The sequence below is a fragment of the Tenrec ecaudatus genome, chromosome 14 (genome assembly GCF_050624435.1).
Source record: "Tenrec ecaudatus isolate mTenEca1 chromosome 14, mTenEca1.hap1, whole genome shotgun sequence".
Taxonomy (NCBI): Eukaryota; Metazoa; Chordata; class Mammalia; order Afrosoricida; family Tenrecidae; genus Tenrec; species Tenrec ecaudatus.
Genome location: NC_134543.1, coordinates 23,701,582 through 23,719,090, shown reverse-complemented (window position 1 = coordinate 23,719,090; position 17,509 = coordinate 23,701,582). Strand labels below are relative to the sequence as shown.

At 42.7% G+C, this 17,509-nt stretch overlaps 1 protein-coding gene across 2 annotated transcripts in view; it reads right to left on the bottom strand.

Moving 5' to 3' along the window:
* The window catches only part of CEP128 (centrosomal protein 128), a 472,711-nt gene that overhangs the window by 26,413 nt on the left and 428,789 nt on the right, over positions 1 to 17,509 (bottom strand). For both annotated transcript variants that reach the window (XM_075531496.1, XM_075531497.1), the window contains 2 exons: positions 4,716 to 4,793; positions 403 to 516 (listed from right to left, as the gene is read on the bottom strand). In XM_075531496.1, coding sequence (XP_075387611.1) covers positions 403 to 516; positions 4,716 to 4,793 — 192 coding nt within the window. The remainder of the gene's footprint in view (positions 1 to 402; positions 517 to 4,715; positions 4,794 to 17,509) is intronic.

Here is a 17,509-nt window from a genome sequence, read left to right as displayed (position 1 = left end):
AGCACAGTTCTTTTCTGACACTCAAGGGTCTCCAGGTGTCAGAAGTGACTCAATGACAATAGCTTTTCCCCTCTTAAATATGGGGCCTTATCTGTTGGAGATATCAGCGTGAGGAGTACCCTGGCTTCCGCACAGAGAAGGCTCCAAAGCAAATGACCTTCAGTCCCTTTGCTCGGGGTTCATAAAGCAAGACCCCTGCCTACAAAGACAAGTTGGGTGAGGATCGATATCCTTAGAGCGTCATTCTCCAGGAAAGCAGTTATAGATGCCACACATTGAGAGGGTTTGTTTGTTTTCTCTCACACGTGCCCTTACACGGACACTGAAATGGGTGACTAGGAGGAGGTGTAGCTGTACATGTGGATACAGTTCCAAGCGTGAGAAGGAATAGAAAGTCATTACCGCGAGGCTTTTGTGTCTGTACTTGGCCTCATCTCGGCGCAGCTGAAGAGACTCTCTCTGCATTTTGTATTTTGAATATCTCCCATCGGTCCTCTTGGAGAAGCCGCAGGAAGCCTACAAAACAAGAAGGGTCTGAATGGGGGCTGAAAGAAAAAGCAGGGCTTGAAGGTAGAATGAAAAAGGCCTGATATGTAGATAAGAAATACGTATAGGCATTTAAAGAGAGGTAGGGGAATCCCTATGCCCCAAGAAAAAGGAAAATGGCTTTTGGATGCTACTATAGAAATAAAAATGAGCTCTAATCTATCTGCTTCCTTGCTGAGACTAGTCCCCAGCCAGGATGAAATGACTGACACCTTTAGTTAAGGGCATAAGGTTCCCATCACAATGACTTGTCCACAGGGATCATTCCACATCCGTGGATGGCCCCTCAGAGAATACAAAATATGCTCCTTGTTGTTACCTTTAAACCTGGGGTCCTTTTCCCTCACTGTGCATCGGACAATAGACTCCGGTCACTTACAAAATGGTTATAGGACTTAGATGTTTAAGCTCATGGCAATCTCATCTTCTTTTATAAGCATAAAGCCATTCTCATCTATTCAACTTAGTGTCCTAGCTTCAAGAGACCAAAACTTCCAAAGGTGTTTCTTCCTCTCTTTGGTTATTGTGTCTGAGAATTTAGACACTTTTGCTACAAAGTAGCAAAGAATTAGAATAAATTTAGAGTGGCTGCGTTAGTATGTCAGAAGAAACACCCATGAGATCCTAAGACACCCTCCCCTACACACACACACACACACACACACACACTATCCCAAGGAATTTTAAGGTTACTGAATGTTCAAGCTGAAAGGGATATTAGATTTGGAAAACACCTTCTCTCTCTTTTTTTTTTTGGTAAGAAAACGAAAGCTCACGGATGCTAAAAATTATCCACCCAAGACAAGACAATTTGTGGAAGCTTGGCTTGAATCTCAATGCTATTTCCTTTCCACCTTACCAAATATGCAAATTTAGATGTGGGACTATAGCGTGGAACCACTCCTTTTAAAATGAAGCAGGAAAAAATACAAAACCAAACCCAGCATATGACCGCAATTGAACATATTTAGGGAGGATGAGGTTTGCACTCCCACAGAGTCATGGGCTATGGTCCTATCTAGGAAACACATGTGAAACAGATTTTTAATCTATAAGCTATTGATGTCAATAGAAGGAACCGTAGAGGGAATAGTGTTGTAGATCCTCATTTTATGGACAAGGAAAGAGTCTCTAAGATAATAAGTGACTTGTCTGGTACATGAACTTGAACCAGAACTTAGACTCTGAACTCTCTCGTTCTTTACACTGAGCACAAGGAGCTGTAAAAAAATTCACCGTCACTGAGTCACTGCTGATGCATCATGACCCCTTGTGAGTTTCTGAGACTGTCACTATTTACAGGAATAGAAAGCTTAGCCATACTCCCTGGGAGCTCCTGGTGGATTCGAACTGCCCAACATGAAGATCAAAGCCTAAGGGGTAAGCACTACACCACAAGGTCTCCTTCGCACTGAGCTGTAGGGGAGCTGAAAAAATAGCCTCCATTGACTAATAGAAAGACTTACACATTTTCACTTAAGGCTATGTCTAGTTGCTTTCACCAAATGAGCTCTTTTTATTCATGCAGATGACTCTGGAGTGCGGGGACAGGGGATTCAAGCTACAGGCAGCAGGGAAGTGTGCAGGGACTTCTGTTCTACCTATAATTATATCCATCTCCATTCAGCTTATTACACATTGCCTCCATTTCCTTCCCTGTAAAATGGGAACTGGTACCATCCATCTGTTGATGGGCCTTACTCTGAAGATTAAGGAAAAATGTCATGGGAAGGACAGCTACCGCTCAGCACACCATACGTACACGCTGCTTTCGCAGCAAGCCCATGGAAACGGAGCGGAACGGCCTGGTCCTGCGCCGTCCTCGCATCATTGCTGTCTGAGGTCACTGTGGCAGTCATGCGCCAATGCGGCTCGTTGAGGGGCTTCCTTTTTTTCACAAGCCCCCTGCCAAGCATGATGTCCTCTTCCAGTGACAGGTCTCTCTTGACTACATGCTCAGATTATGTCGGAAGGAGTCTCACCATCCTGGCACCGAAGGAGCATTCGGACCGACTTCTTGCAGGACAGACTTATTTGTCTTTCTGGCAGTCCCCAGTAATTTCAATATTCTTGGCCCACACCAGAATCCAAACGCGTCCATCTTGCTGTGCTCCTCGTCATTCGCTGGCCAACTTTCACATGCATATGCGGGGACTGAAAATATCCTGGCTTGGGTTCTGGGTACCTTACTTCTCAAAGTAACCTCCTTGCTTTTCGACATCTTAAACAGGTCTTGCTGCGTCCGTGGCACTGATGGGGAATCTAAGCAAAAGGAAATCTCCGACCACCTCACATGTTCTTGATTTTCCGTGCTGGGTTGTTTCATTGTCCCGCTGTGAGGATGCTGGCTTGCTTTCCATTGACTAGCAATCTGTGCCGAGCCGTGCAGTCTTTGGTCATGGTCAGCAAGGGTTTAAAGTCCTCAGTGTGTACATGGCACATGCGAATTTCCTCCTTCATTTTTTTCCAGGCTAAATAAAGCTGTTTAAATGACTAATATTGAAAAGTGTAATTGTGGACCTTGAAAAATATTCTCCCAAGAAATCTGATTATGTAAAGCATTTGTGAGCATGCGTGCAGTTAAATTAGACTCATAATCGCTTGTTTATATGAGTATAAAATTAAATGAGAACTTTTCGGTAGCGATAGGGAATACAACTTTTAAATTGTACACATGAATACTCTGCTCCACATAGAACACTGGTAAAAAGGAGTTATTACTTAAGATTCAACTTTATCTTTTCATGCTGGTAAAAGAGGGGCATCTGCTTGGGAGTCCCATGTCACTTGCTTCTAGTACCTTCTCTTGCCTGCCCTTTGGTCACTTAGCCTACTTGTGTTAGCCACAGAGAATAAAGTGGAAAAAAACATGACTGTGACGTATTGCCCGTCCTGCACATCTGGCTGGATAAGGATGAGTGAACATCTCACCTACTTAAACCCTGGTTTCCTAAATTCTTGAAAGGGATGCAGACTGCAAACACATACGCAAATCACAGAAAAAAAACCAAGCCTTTAGTAAAATATACTAGAAGCCCTTGGCTACGTTCTATTTATTCTAGTCTAGATTTCTGGTTGTCTATTCAGTTTTGGATCTCCAACTGTTCAGTTCCTGAACTCCCAACAGAAGCTTAGGGAATGTAGTTTTAAGAGACTGCAGCTCTTAAGGGCCATATATATCACACGAGGGCTTCCAATAAATCCATACAAAATGATCTAGTTATTGTTCTTATCTATTGTTGTTGTTTTGCCAACGAGTTGGTTCCGACTCAGGGGACCCTATAGACAAGTGAAGGAACCACTGCCTGGCCTGCGACGTCCTCACAATTGTCCATCTTGTTGAGAGCCTCCTCTTTCGCACTGTTCTTATCCTTTAAAACATCAATCGTATTTCAAAGCCAATGCAAAACAAGAGATTAGGTGGTATCCAATAAGAAAACCTGACCACTGTTAGCTTCAGCCACAAAGGGTCAGTAAATTATAAGTTGCAAAAACTGTACAGCGCTAGAGGGAGATGAGAAGTCGTTCTTTCTGTGGATGAAGGTTGTTTTTGGCAGGAGTGGTGAGCAGAGCTGTTTGGTTCGCATGTCTCCTCTAGGAGAAATTTTAAAAATATTCGTGGGTAAATCTATGGATGCAGTTAACTTAATTGATAATGAAATGCTTTGTGGCTAGGGTTCTATCAATAAATGACAGGGTGTACGATATCTCATACCCCATGTGGATTTGAAGGCATGTATTTGACTATAAGGGCAAACTGTGCACTATCACATCTCTAAAACAGCTCCCTGGCACTCTGTAATTAAAAAGAGGAGATAGTTCATAAATTAAAATTGCTATGAAAAAAGTGATCTATGGTCAACATGACTTGCCCACCCTCTTTATTTCTCAGGTCTTTCTAAATTATAATGAAAACTTTAGGCCACATGAGTTTGGGGAGTAATATACAAGTCTCTAGTCACTTATAGTGTGCTCATGCACCAATTCTGAGCATTTCAATCCTGACTACACAAATGCGGGTACACTCCAATCAGATGGAGAGTCACAAGTCCCGGATGTTTTCTTCTGGTCCTTGCTCCCTCCCTGTACTTTTCTGTGTGCTTCGGGAAGTTGTCAAGTGCTTTCACTCTGACACAAATAGTGAGAGAGACAAGCCAACTGTTGCTCACTCTGAAGTCTTTGAAATCATCGAGGAGGCTCAGTTTCTCAGGCACAGATTCCAGATGGTCCAAGGCCACTTGGGTACTCTGAAAAAGGAAACAGAAAGAGACCAAACATTATGAAAAATTGATGAATAGTCTTGGAATCCAAATACTAAAACTCAGGTGTAGCAGCAGCAGGTTAAGCTGCACACTTGAGTAAATCAGAAGAGATATAATAATTTTTCTATAATAAACGGAGCTTTTTAAATCAGAAGAATCATTTCTTTTCAAAACCTGTGCATGATGCATTTCAAAGACTGACCTAGGTGTAAAAACGCTTCCCAGATAATTGCTTTCACCTGATAACGCGTGGAAACTTTTAATAGAGCATTTCATATTAATATGAATTTCTAAACCTGCTTCAGTGAGCATCAGAAATAAACCACAAGGCAGTGCTGAGAAAGATGAATGTGCCATTATGTGTCTATGAGAACACAGCCAAGGTGCTCCAAGAAGAGGGTGCTCCACCATTATTTTAGTTAAAAGGGAAAGAAGATCTGTTTTCAAAAGACTCAGGGAAAAATATCTGAAATTAAAGAGTTGCGACGCAGATATAAGATCCCGTTGAGCATAAATCAATAACTTATTACACAGTCTTTGAGAGCTGGTCACTACTCATAAAAACATCAAGGGGAATCTGAAAGTTCTCTCAGAGGCAGTGTGAATGAGGAGGCCAAATGTAGCATAAGCTTGTGACCAGAGACTCTATCATTTGTATCTCCATATTCTTGCTGCCTGGCCCCAGTGCTAGCATACAGAAGGCAGGCAACAGGTAATACTTTTTAAATTTAAAATTCATTTTAATTATTCAGTCCAACAAACTACCAGACACCATGACTGGTGCGTGGAAAGAGAGTGAAGCGCCCTAAGTCCACAGAGCGTTACAGAGAAGCTGGGGACCACTCCCTACTCATTTTTCTCTCCCTCTCCCAGGTGAATGGTCCTGAATGACAGGCGTGATGCACCACTTCTGGGCAGTTAAGAGCTTGTGTGCTTGCTCCTTTACCCTAACCCCCAGCATCAGGTGCTCCAGAAGCAGGATGTCTGTCATACTGGATTTCACGTGAGTGAGAGATTAACCTCTAATCTATTGCATCATGAGATTGTGGGGGTGTTTTTTCGTTACTTGTACACAGCACACGGAACCCTGGTGGCTGTGTTGGTAGGTGTTGGATTGTTAACTCCAAAAGCAGAGGTTCAAAGCCATCAGCTGCTCTCCAGGAGAACAAGGAGCCTAGCTGTGTCAGGAAAGATGTACAGCTTCAGAAACAGTATACAGGGATGCTAGGCGTCCCAATCACTGCGTGGTGGGGAGTGGAGTAGTACACAGCACATTACCTAATACAATTTTATGGTGAGAATTAAAAGAATGAAATTGTAGGTATTCGTGTGTTCCAATGGTGTTTTCTACTCTGATGACCAGGTCAAGGTTACTTCCCAGGGAGCGTTCGATTTTCCTGGTGCTAGACAGGGCTGGAACTGCTGTTATCCTGATGGAAGACGCCCACTTTAACTTAAGCTTCCTCTTTTAAATCCCCTATTTCACCTTAAGGAGCGCTGGTTGCATAGTGGGTTAAACACTGGGCTGCTAACTGCAAGCTTGGTGGTTCAAACCCACCATCGACTCCATGGGAGAAAGACGAGGCTGCCTGCTCTCGTGAAGATGTGTAGTCTGGGAAATTCTGAGGAGCAGTCTGACCCTGTCCAACTGGATGGCTAAGAATCAGAATTGACTCCACAGCAGTGGGTGTCTCACCCAAAGCTGTTCTTTGCCTGGCAATTTTGTTCGAGAATCTTTCTGGTCCAGTTTCTCTGCTTACACTCAGGTCTCCTGCTGGACTTGAGAAGGGACGAGGAGAGCGCCGAGGGGTGAATTCCTCCATAGAGTGACTTTCAACGGACACATTTCCACCCCCTCCTTGTGCACTAACAGGTGGCTTCAACTCAATAGTTTTTTTCAATAGTTCTACCAGGTAAAGTATATGCTATATTTATTTTAAAAATAAAAGTATAGATTTTTTTTCAAGGATTAGATTGACCTTTGAATGATAAAAGGCATGGCCAGGTCCTGGTGAATTTAAAGCAAAATTATATGCATTGAATGAAATCCTTTTCATAAAAACAGTTTCTGGTAGACTGGTAGTTTTAATATTTTAGTTCCCTCTTATCATCTGATTAATTTTTCTAATTCAGCAGTTATCCTCTGAATCTACGTTAAGTGTGTTAAATTCATTTCATTCTTAGAATAAGCAAATGATCTTTACCTGCTGTAAACTCTTCATGCTACACACATATTTTTGGTTACAACTTTCTACCAGTAAAGTGACTGAATGGAAACTGTTTTCGTGAGTGCTTTCACGTATCAGTTTGCCTATTTTATTATGTTTCTTGCTTTAGCTTCAAATCGCTTCTCTTTTGTGAGTGAACTTGGAAAAAACGCCATGGCCACTGCTTTCTTAAGGGCAGTGACACTTAATCCACTCACCAAGTCTCAGTAGCGGACTGACACGCTGTCTCACTACTGATTTCAGTTAATGGCTTCTGTTTCGGATGTATGTTGACTCCAAATATATTCCTGCCTATCAGCAATACTTTCTGGTACACAGAGTTAACTCTTCATTTTTACATTCTAGTTAATCAACTAACAATGAATGTTTCTAGAAAATCTCCAAGACCTAGAAGGTTCGTGCCTGTCCTTTGGGAACTCTTAATTTGCTCAGTGGCTGAAAGTGGGGTGGAGAATACACATGTAAAGGCCTTAAGAAATACAGAAAGAAAAGAAGTTTCGTGCTTATTTTAAGAAAATTACATATGGAAATGCTAAGATTTCTAGGCTGGCTGAAATAATAAGATGTGAACTCATGAAGACAATACATCCAGACTGATTCTGTCATATTTTCAGAGGCTATTTTGGGATTCTTCCTTCCGCTCTCCTCTCTTTTCTCATCACCTTTCTTCCTTTCCTCCACCTGCTACCCTCCACCTCTCTCTCTCTCTCTCTCTCTCTCCTCTCTCCTCTCTCCTCTCTCCTCTCTCCTCTCTCCTCTCTCTCTCTCTCTCTCTCTCTCTCTCTCTCTCTCTCTCTCTCTCTCTCTCTCATGTGTCTGTGTGATTATGTGTAAGTGTGCTTGCTTAAAATCACCCCTTGGCTCCACAGGTGTAAGATTATGCATATTCATCATATTCATGCTCATACTTCAATATTAGTTTTTGTGGTTCTTCATGTGACATTGACTAGGATATTCTGTGATATATTCTTGTCATATCACACATGGTTTTTAAGGAAGACAGCTCCAATAGCAGATAGATCATTCAAAAATAGCCTGTGGATATCAGAGATGGCAAGAGGACTTACACACAGGGAGTCAGGGTCACTTTTAAGTTGGTCAAGGTTTTCTGCCCATGTTGCTAATGCTGAGTGGAAAGATAACTCCCTACTTTTAGCATTATGAGAGCAAATTTTCAAGATTAATTCACTAATAGATCAGTAAACAACACAAAATTAGTTGTCTTTACTTTCTTAAATATAATTTTCAGAACAAGACACTCAGAAGCCATACTGAAGGAGCCTCGGCGGCACAGGGTCTGTGGGATGCAGACGGCAAGGTCAGTCGCTTGAAGCCACCAGCAGAGGCTCCACTGGAGAAGGCACACGATTTACTGGCATCAAGATGCTCGTTCTCAGGAACCCACTGAGATGATTCTATTCTGTCAGATGAGGGCTACTAGGAGCCAGAAGCGGCTCATTGACAGTGAATTTGAGGAATGGTTTTGATGACTGTTCTCTGTGGAAAGCATTGCAAGATATTAATTTTAGATTAAATTGGAGAACAAGGAAAAGCCATAGATAAAATTTGATCCCACAAAGCACCAATGCGCCTCTGTGCTTGATACTGTGTTTTCTCAGTGGCTTGAAGAACAGGCCCAGAAGCAGTACTGAAGGCACAGGAGCAGTTAATTCCCATCTGTGTAATAGCCCAAGAGTCTGAACTCTAAAAATACCACTCGATTTTCAATACTTTTACCCATGCTACCCATGTAAGGTAGGGAGATGACTGTTGCTCCCATTACATAGATGAGTCAACAGAGAACCACAAGTGCCAACAGCCTCCTTACTGGCACCTGGTGGCCTAATGTGGGCCATGAGTCTGGGCAGATGAATGCAGAAAGGGCAGTGTTTGAAAAAAAAAAATGATGGCAAATCACGAGCTAAGAAGAATTCACTATCAGCCAGCAGCTGGAACATTGGGTGTTTTATGTAAAATCCTGCATTCTTACCCTCTCCACAGGTATCTACCTATCAAGTGCTAGAGTTTTGAAAGTAGATCCTGGCTGGACTGATTTCTGAGAGAGAGCCATGAGGATGACCTCCATGGGAAGGCCACTTGCAGTGCTGAAGCGTTCTCGCCCAGGACCCAGCATTCAAGCGTGCGTACGTAGCAGAGGGCATGGTAATCTGCTACGTGGGGTATCACTTGTGGAATGAGTTTTATGATCCTGTTGCTCGTTTAAAAATATGTTTGTAAGGCTCAGTACTCATGAACCCTTCTACTCTGCCCATGTGCGGAGTTTCAGTCGATGCTGGCTTTATAGAAACAACGGCAAATGTGCCATATTCTCCTCCACCTGCCAACTTGATCTCAACTTCTTTATTAAGAACCCAGAATCAAAAGTTTGCTGTTTCCTTCTTTCTTTCTTTTTGCTGCTTCAGTCACATATTTTCTTTAGAGTAAAGGGGAAGATCAAGTGGTAGACACATTAGTGAAGGTCAGAAGGTCTCCCTGGCCCTATGGCTTCTGAGCCTACTGGTATGTTCAGAACTCTGTTGACAAGGCAAAGAATAACTGTCAATTTTATCATTTCCCAAGTCTTCTGTATCAATCGAGCTGCTGCTGAGTTGAGCAGATTGTAACGCTCCACGGTCCATTTTTGCTTAAACTCTTGCATTTTAGACTAGTGAATATTAAAAGTATGGTGACCAAACTCATAGCAATGAGGAACTAGCCAGAGGGACGCATTGCAATCCGAAAGATTCCTATGCTCTGAAGAGAAAGCAGAGGGAGCACGATGAACAATGGGCTCAGTACCCAAACACAAACTCACTGACATGGAGCTGATTCCAACTCAAAGTAACCAAGGGTATATATTTTTTTAAATATCTTTCTTGGACTGCAAAAAAACAAAACCTCATTCATTTTTCTTATTAACCTATTACAATGATCAAGTTCTTTTGGTGCTATGAAATCACATGTGTATCAAAGTTAAAATGGCATAGCAATTCAAAGGGATGCTATCTTATTATTTCTTTTTCAAATGTGTGTGTTTTGGGCACTACACAAATGTTAACTAAACAAAGTTATGAAGCAATTTATTTGGGTTCAAAAATGCATTTCTATTGCATTTGGAAAGAGACTCATTGCAAACTTTTCCTGACAAATCGCTGAAAGGTGGTAAAACGAGCTGAGTAAACACATTTGCAGGAGGAGAAGGGTGAGATCATAATAAGGGGAGACTGTATGCCTTTGAAATTAGGGTGACTCCTTCCAGCACAGCTGTCGCAGCTTCACAGGGCCCTGTTTTCATCCAGATGGTGTAAGACACCCACGAGCAACAAACAGAACAGGAGAGCAGAACCTAGAACTGAACAGGAGGTAAAGCACTGTTGTGGGTGCTTAGTTTTCTGAGAGACCCAGCCCGAGGGTGTGTGGATTTCTTGGAGTGTGACTAGAGGGCAGGTTTCGTACTTTAAGAGAAGTTTACACTTCAGACACCTACTTAGGAGAGTTTGTGTATGTCTTGGGGTAAGAAAGTGCATAAGGCTTCTTACGGACAAACACCGATTAACATGGTAATGAAACATCAGTGACTGTGTTTGCACTAAAATCTGGAGCTTTGTCAACAACCGGTTTTGTGTGTGTATGTCTTCCTACCACACCACCCTCATTAACAATCGTCCCAGGTCCCCTCTGAGAAGCATGAATGTATAATCTGTGAGGATAAGCAACATATCTCCATCCAGTAACTTGGACGGAGAAAGCTTTCTGTGATTGCTGATTCTCATGCATCATATACTTTTAAGTTCAGAAAGACAGACTCTGCCATTGCAGATGGCTGCTTTCGGATTTCGAGACATTACCAAATTATGTGAAAAGTCAACTTTAGATCTTATTAACTTAACCAGATGCAATGTATTCTCTAGACGAGTTTAACTAATTTGGGGGCTGTACTTTTAAATTAGAAAACACCAAGTAGGTGGTGAAGGAGAAAGAACAAAAAAGTCATGATTGTTTCTTTCCCTAAAGATTCTTCTTTTTTATTGGGTGCTGCCTAGTGGCTCGTGACTCACTGCAACCTCCCGTGACAGAGCAGAACTGCCCTTCAGGGTTTCCTGGGATGTAATCTTCACAGGGAAAGATCTTTGCAATACACATTACCAGGTCTTTCTTCCACAGTGGGGGTGGAGCTGGATGCTCTGAGAAGCCAACCTTCCAGTTAGCAGCCAAGTACTAAAGCATCTCACAGACCAACATCAGGGCAATTCTGACTCACAGGGGCCCTCCATAGACTTTCAGAGATTGTACATCGTTACAGGAGCAGACAGTCTCACTTTTTTCTGCATAGCAGTTGGTAAATTTGAACTTCTAACCTTGGAGTTAATTCAATCACAGCACCGCCAGAGTTCCTAAAGTATCACAGCTACTTTCTATCTATAAAGACAAATAAGGACGACCTTAGAGTTCTCTATGTGCGGAACATAGAATTAGACATTCTCCCGGTGGGTTTCTACTTCCACAACCTATTTCAATTTTGTGATATCACTTCTCTCTTTAAATTAAATATAAATTACTATCACAAAAGAAATAATTTAAGAACATTTGCAAAAAAGGAAAGGGTGGGATTGCATATAAGATTGGGGAACAAGTGTGAGCAAGATTTTCCTGGAAGAGACTGAGTTTAGCCAGATTGAGTTTTGCCAATGGGGAGGAAAATAAGTTACGTTTCTGAATTTATGGGTTCAAACAGGTGTTTCAAGCAAGCCCATCAAGAACAGTGGTGAGGTGGAAACTACGAGGTCTGGTCTCTCTCTCCGGCCCCATTGCTGTTATTGTTAGGTGTGTCAGGTGGGTTCAACTCGCTGCCCGGTCCTGGGTCTCTTTACAAATGTTATACTGGAAGGCATTGTTGCAACCACTGTGTCAATGCATCTCATCCAGGGTCTCCCTCTTTTTCACTGACCCTCCACCAAGCACGGTGTCCTTTTCCAAGGACTGATCCCTCCTGATAATGTGTCTAAAATGTGTCTTACCATCCTCAATTCTATTCTGGCTATACTTCTTCCAAAACAGATCTGTTTATTCTCTTGGGGGTCCATGGTCTTTTCCATCTTATTTCCTAATCCCACCATTCGAGTGCAATCAATTCTTCTGTGGTTTTTCTTGTTCTTTGTCCAACTTTCACAAATCTGTTAGGCAACTGAAAATCCCACAGCTGGTGTCAGGCACACCTTCAGAGTGATATCCTTGTTCTTCAACACGTTATAAAGAGCTCTTGTGCCCAATGCGCCATGTTGCTTGGTGTCTTCACTGCTGCTTCTCTGAGCATTCATGGTGGGTCCAAGCAAAATCATTCCTGATCTTCATCAGCAAGTGCTTCAAGTACTCCGTGCTTTCAGCAAGCAAGATCCACATCATCTGATCCAAAGTGGTTAAGAAGCTTCACTCCAATCCGGGTCATGTGACTTCATAATATTTTTGGTGTGAGGGATACCAGTTTGCCTTGTTCTTCTCAACTGCGGTGTTTAACTTGCAAACTGAAGATAAATTATGCTGCTTTTCATGATCCTACCCCCACAGGATCGCTGAGATGATCACGTAAGACAATGAAGGTGAAGATACATTGAAAATTGTCGCGTATGTCCCACACATCATGTATTAAAAAAAATACTGAATCTGTGAGGCACCCTAAACTCTTGAAATTCTCAAAGACAGTTTAGGTAAGTAACAACCTAAAATTACTACTAATACAAACGCGCCAAGAGTGCAAAGCAGATGCAAATCAAACTTAATTAAAACAACACTCCCTATTTAGAAATGTATTCGCTATTGTACCTGTATCGTCCAAACATAAAGGCAAGGGAGGCACAACTGCACAGAAATTATTTTTGCACGAGCGTTGCTCCCTGGGGGAATGCTCCTTTCCAAACTCTGTATCTGGTGATGGCTGCCCCAGCCCACAGCACTATGAACATTTTACAGATTATGGAAAAGTTAAAAGAAATTCTATGATCACGGGTATTCCCACCACCTGCACTGCCCGATTGTTTTTGCTGGATTTGCTGTATCCATCAAGTCCTCACTCAGTACGTTCATTCACCCAGTTTGCTGATTGGATACATTTCAAAGTAAACCACATATCTTAATAAACGTTCTCTTAAAGTTTTCAGCACACCTATCATTAAGTCAACTTCAATATGTCTATTTTTGAAATGCAAAATGTAGGGACAAGGAAATGTACACGTCAAAAATGAATTGGCTACTTTTAACGTTCCATTGTATCCTCAGCACCTTGCTCATGGCCTCCCATAGAAGAAACATTCAACAAATGCTTCCAAACGGGATGGACACCATTCAATAAAGGAAATGGCCTTCATTCATGCACTCAGTTGGCAAATATTCGTATAATACTGACTACAAACCTGGCATTATTCAAGAGATGAATCAAATAGTATCTGTGTCTTCATGAACTTACACTTCAATAGGGAAACACAAAGACATTCTATGTCTGGCTGTCTGTGCTCTGAAGAAGGACGTGGCCGAGCTGTAAACTTGGTCAGTATGGTCTGCCACAGCCTCTCTGACAAGACGGTTTTTAGAGCACAAGACCACAAGGGATTGGGTTTTGAGAATCCCTGGAACAGAGCACGTGGGCAAAACACACCGAGAACAAAGGCCCCAGGTAGGGGCCTGGGTGAGTCCCGTGTGGCTGAGACCAAGAGAATGGAGACCGGGGACTCCAGGCGGAGGTCGAAGATGGTCTTTGGACACAATAGAGTCTTTGGTTGTGACGGAATGATACTGTGCCATCTGCTTCCCCTGAAGGTTGCGGGGAAAACCCTCTCAGGTAGTTCCACTGTGTGGCCCATGGGGCTGTCATGAAGCCTTATCAACTTAATGGCAACTAACCCATGTGGAACTGCTGCGTAAACGTTGGCCTGCTAACCTCAATCTGTGGTTCCAGGCCACTCCGGTGAAGATGGGCAAGGCTGCCTACACCCATCATAATAGACAGCCTGAGAACTCCTTATGGAGGGTCAATCAGAGTTGCAACCAACTCAACAGCAGTGGGTTTTTACTTTTATGTTATTTTTGTAACAACAATAAAATCCTACTTCGGGTTCCTAGTGTCGCAAATGTTGTTGCATGCTTTTCTCTCCTGAAAGCCTCCATGTTACAAACACACAAAGGTCCACCTGCCTAGAACGTGCTCCGCACATTTCTTAACCTAGTTCACCAATTCAGTAAAACTTGGCTCGCCTACCACCTCTTCTAATTTGGTTACTGTCATGGGATCCAACCACAGCCTGACTGAGTCCAAATCCTCGGTTGGTCTTCTAGTTCGAGCCACTGCCACTCGGCCAGTCCTGGGAGCCCTCCTCACTGAGCTGAAGTCTTCTCATCTGTAAACTGAGCGGATAATCCCCATCACGCAGAGCTATGTGAGGCTCGCATACATTATCACAGAGCAAGTCCTTACGTCAGATTCTGGCAGCCAAGTGGGCAACCAAACACTATTATTCAAATGATAACAACAGTTATTGTTTCATTAAGCACTGTGCTAAAGTCTGAGCTAGGTGCCTGTCCTTAATGCGCCCTTTCTCCGAGCAAGCGTCCAATCAGTTCATACTTTCATTACTTGTCTCTCCGTGGACCGAAAACCCCTTAAAGGAAGGAGGGCTTTGGCCCATATACTTCCATGAGCATCTGGCGTCAGCCAAAATACATTTAAAAAATTATTTTACACAATACATTTTAGCTTGATGAAAAAAAAAACCTCATTATAAAGATAAATGCAAATTCACTGAACACGTGGAACATAATTTCATTGACTTGTATGTGTGAGAAGTGATGTATGGCAAAGGTTTTGGATTTATCAAGTTGCTGTTGTTTTCTCATTTAAGACAATCTTAAAAAGTCACTCACTGCCACTGAGTTGATCCCGACTTACAGTGACCCGGCTGGAAGAGTAAAAACTGCTCCTGTAGATTTCTGAGACTAAATCTTTATGGAAGTAGAAAGCCTGATCCTTCTCCCTGGGACCAGCTGGTGGTTTCGAACTAGCAGCCTAATTTAAAACCCGTTATGCCCCCAGGGATCCTGGAACTTAGGAAAGCCGAGGAAAGCGAAATAAGGCAAAATTGCTTTTTAAAAGACAAAATACTTATAAAGAGACCAAAATTAAGGTAGTACAGGTAATGAAACAAAAACGAGACAGTATACTGAGAGAGGGGGAGATGAGAATAAAATCTCTCTGTATATCCAGTCAGGCAAGACATGAAAAGGGACCTGCGGAACAGCCCAGGGGCTTAACCCTCGGAGGCCATGATGGGGACAGATGACACAGGCATTACTGAGCAACCTAAGTCATCTTCTCCGACTCTGCACACTTCTTGCCAAAAGGCCTCTCGCTGTGCTAGGAGAGGCTGTCGCAGCGTCTGTTTAGTATTTATCACGGCAGAAGGGTTCTGATACTGAGCACCGGGGAGTGATTCTTGTTCTGGGTGAGGGGCGTCCAGGCTACTTGAGTTAAAAGTACCTTGGTGTCGTGAACATAATTAATCTTCTCCTTTCTTATTGTTAAGATTTGTTTTCCTTTTAGGAGATGTCCTTTGTTCTCAAAAAGAATGGCAAAACAAAGGCCTCCTTTCCTGTTTCTCCACACACAGCCCTCAGAGGTTGACAGAACAGGCGAGCAGCCCGTCCCCAGCTATGGACAAGTTGCTGGTGACAGGGAGAAAGGTTCTCAATGGAAATCAAGCCAGCTGTCTTATTTTCATCATCGTGGCTTCGAGACTTCATTTAAAAATAATGGAGACCTAGTCTGGCTCTCCTTTCAAGGCTTGGTTTCATAATTAATATTTTTTGAGTATTTACAAATATTATTTTGGATCTTGTACAAAACACTTCCCTAACTAACTGCTGCTAAGACAGGTAGGGGCTGAGATCTTTAGGCATATTTCAAAAGCAAGGAAAATTCAACTCAACTGTGACATACAAGTCAATGAAATTATGTTCCACGTGTTCAGTGAATTTGCCTTTATCTTCGTAATGGGTTTTTTTTTCCATCAAGCTAAAATATATTGTATAAAAATGTTTTTAAAAGTGTATTTTGGGTGACACCAGATACTCAGCCCTGAAATACATGGCCCAAGTGAGCACAGATATATATTCTTAAGTAAAGTTGGTCAAGTTGTGAATTTCCAGCCCCTGGCAGAGAAAGATGGACCCTGGAAGCTGTGGGCATGGAACAACTGGCGATGCTATTTAGTGAGTAAAGGCCATCTGACATTTGCCACAGCCAACTGTTTTCCTGAAATTTCAATTGCTAGAAAAGTATTTTTTGGGGGTTGTTGTTGTTATTATTCTTTTGCTCCAAATGAAAGTCACGCCTTCATGCGCCTGGACATCAGTGAAGCTTTGAGGCGGAGCAGTGTGAAAAAGAGCGGGTCTTGCCAGGCAATCTGGAACTTTGAAGCAAAACTCCTCTTTCTCTTCATCTCAACATTCAACTAAAACGAACAAGCTCTGCAGCCTTTACTAGACACACATAAGAAAACAGAACAACACCTGAGAAGTAGCCAAAACCACATGACCCAAAATAACCCCAAATACCCCATACTCTGTAAACCAGGCAAGATTGCAAAAGCACATAGCACAGAGTCACTGGCTGGCAGACCCAGTCGTTTCTTCACTCAACAGGCAATACAAAGCACCTCGTATGCATAACCCGGCATCGCTGGGAATGCAAATGGCTACAGCTGCTAACCGAAAAGTCAGATGTGTGAGATGACTCAGCGAGACTTTGGAAGAAAGCCCTGGTGGTCATCCTCTAAACAGGAGTCCAACTATCCTCACATACACACACAGGTGGCCACAAGTCAGAATCAACTCAATGGCAGCTGCTTTTGTGTGCAATCCGGATCTACAGCACCAGTATACCAGACTTCAGGGAACGAAAGCCCATCAAGTTTAGTTGAAGAATAGTCCTTGTGTTTCTAAATGAAATTAAATGGTTGGGGCAAACTCTATACAGTTCACTACTAAGTTAACTGAATAATTTCCCCCATTGAGTTAAGAATTATTAGATATAAGAATTATGTCTTACTTGATACCTATGGTTGTGGTGGTGTTGTAGTTGGGGGTGGTCGAGTCAAGTAGGACTCGTTGTGCCTTTATGTATTTCAGAATGAAAGCTGTCCAGGGCTGCGTCTATTTCATAATTCCTATATTCGATCCCATTATGCGTGTGGGCATATGGATCCTGGCAAAGCTCTCTTCTGTTTTTGCGGGATCCAGATCTTGAATCCGGCTCATTATCACCTACCTACCTTTTGGCTCTTGGGACTTGAGCAGTGGTCTGACTGGATTGCCTACTGATCCTACGAGTCATTGGATTCTGTGAGTCAGCAGCCTGTCAGATGACCTGTTGAACTAAGGCTCAACAGCCCCTGCAAGTAGGAGAAGCTTCCTCCACCCTGATACGAG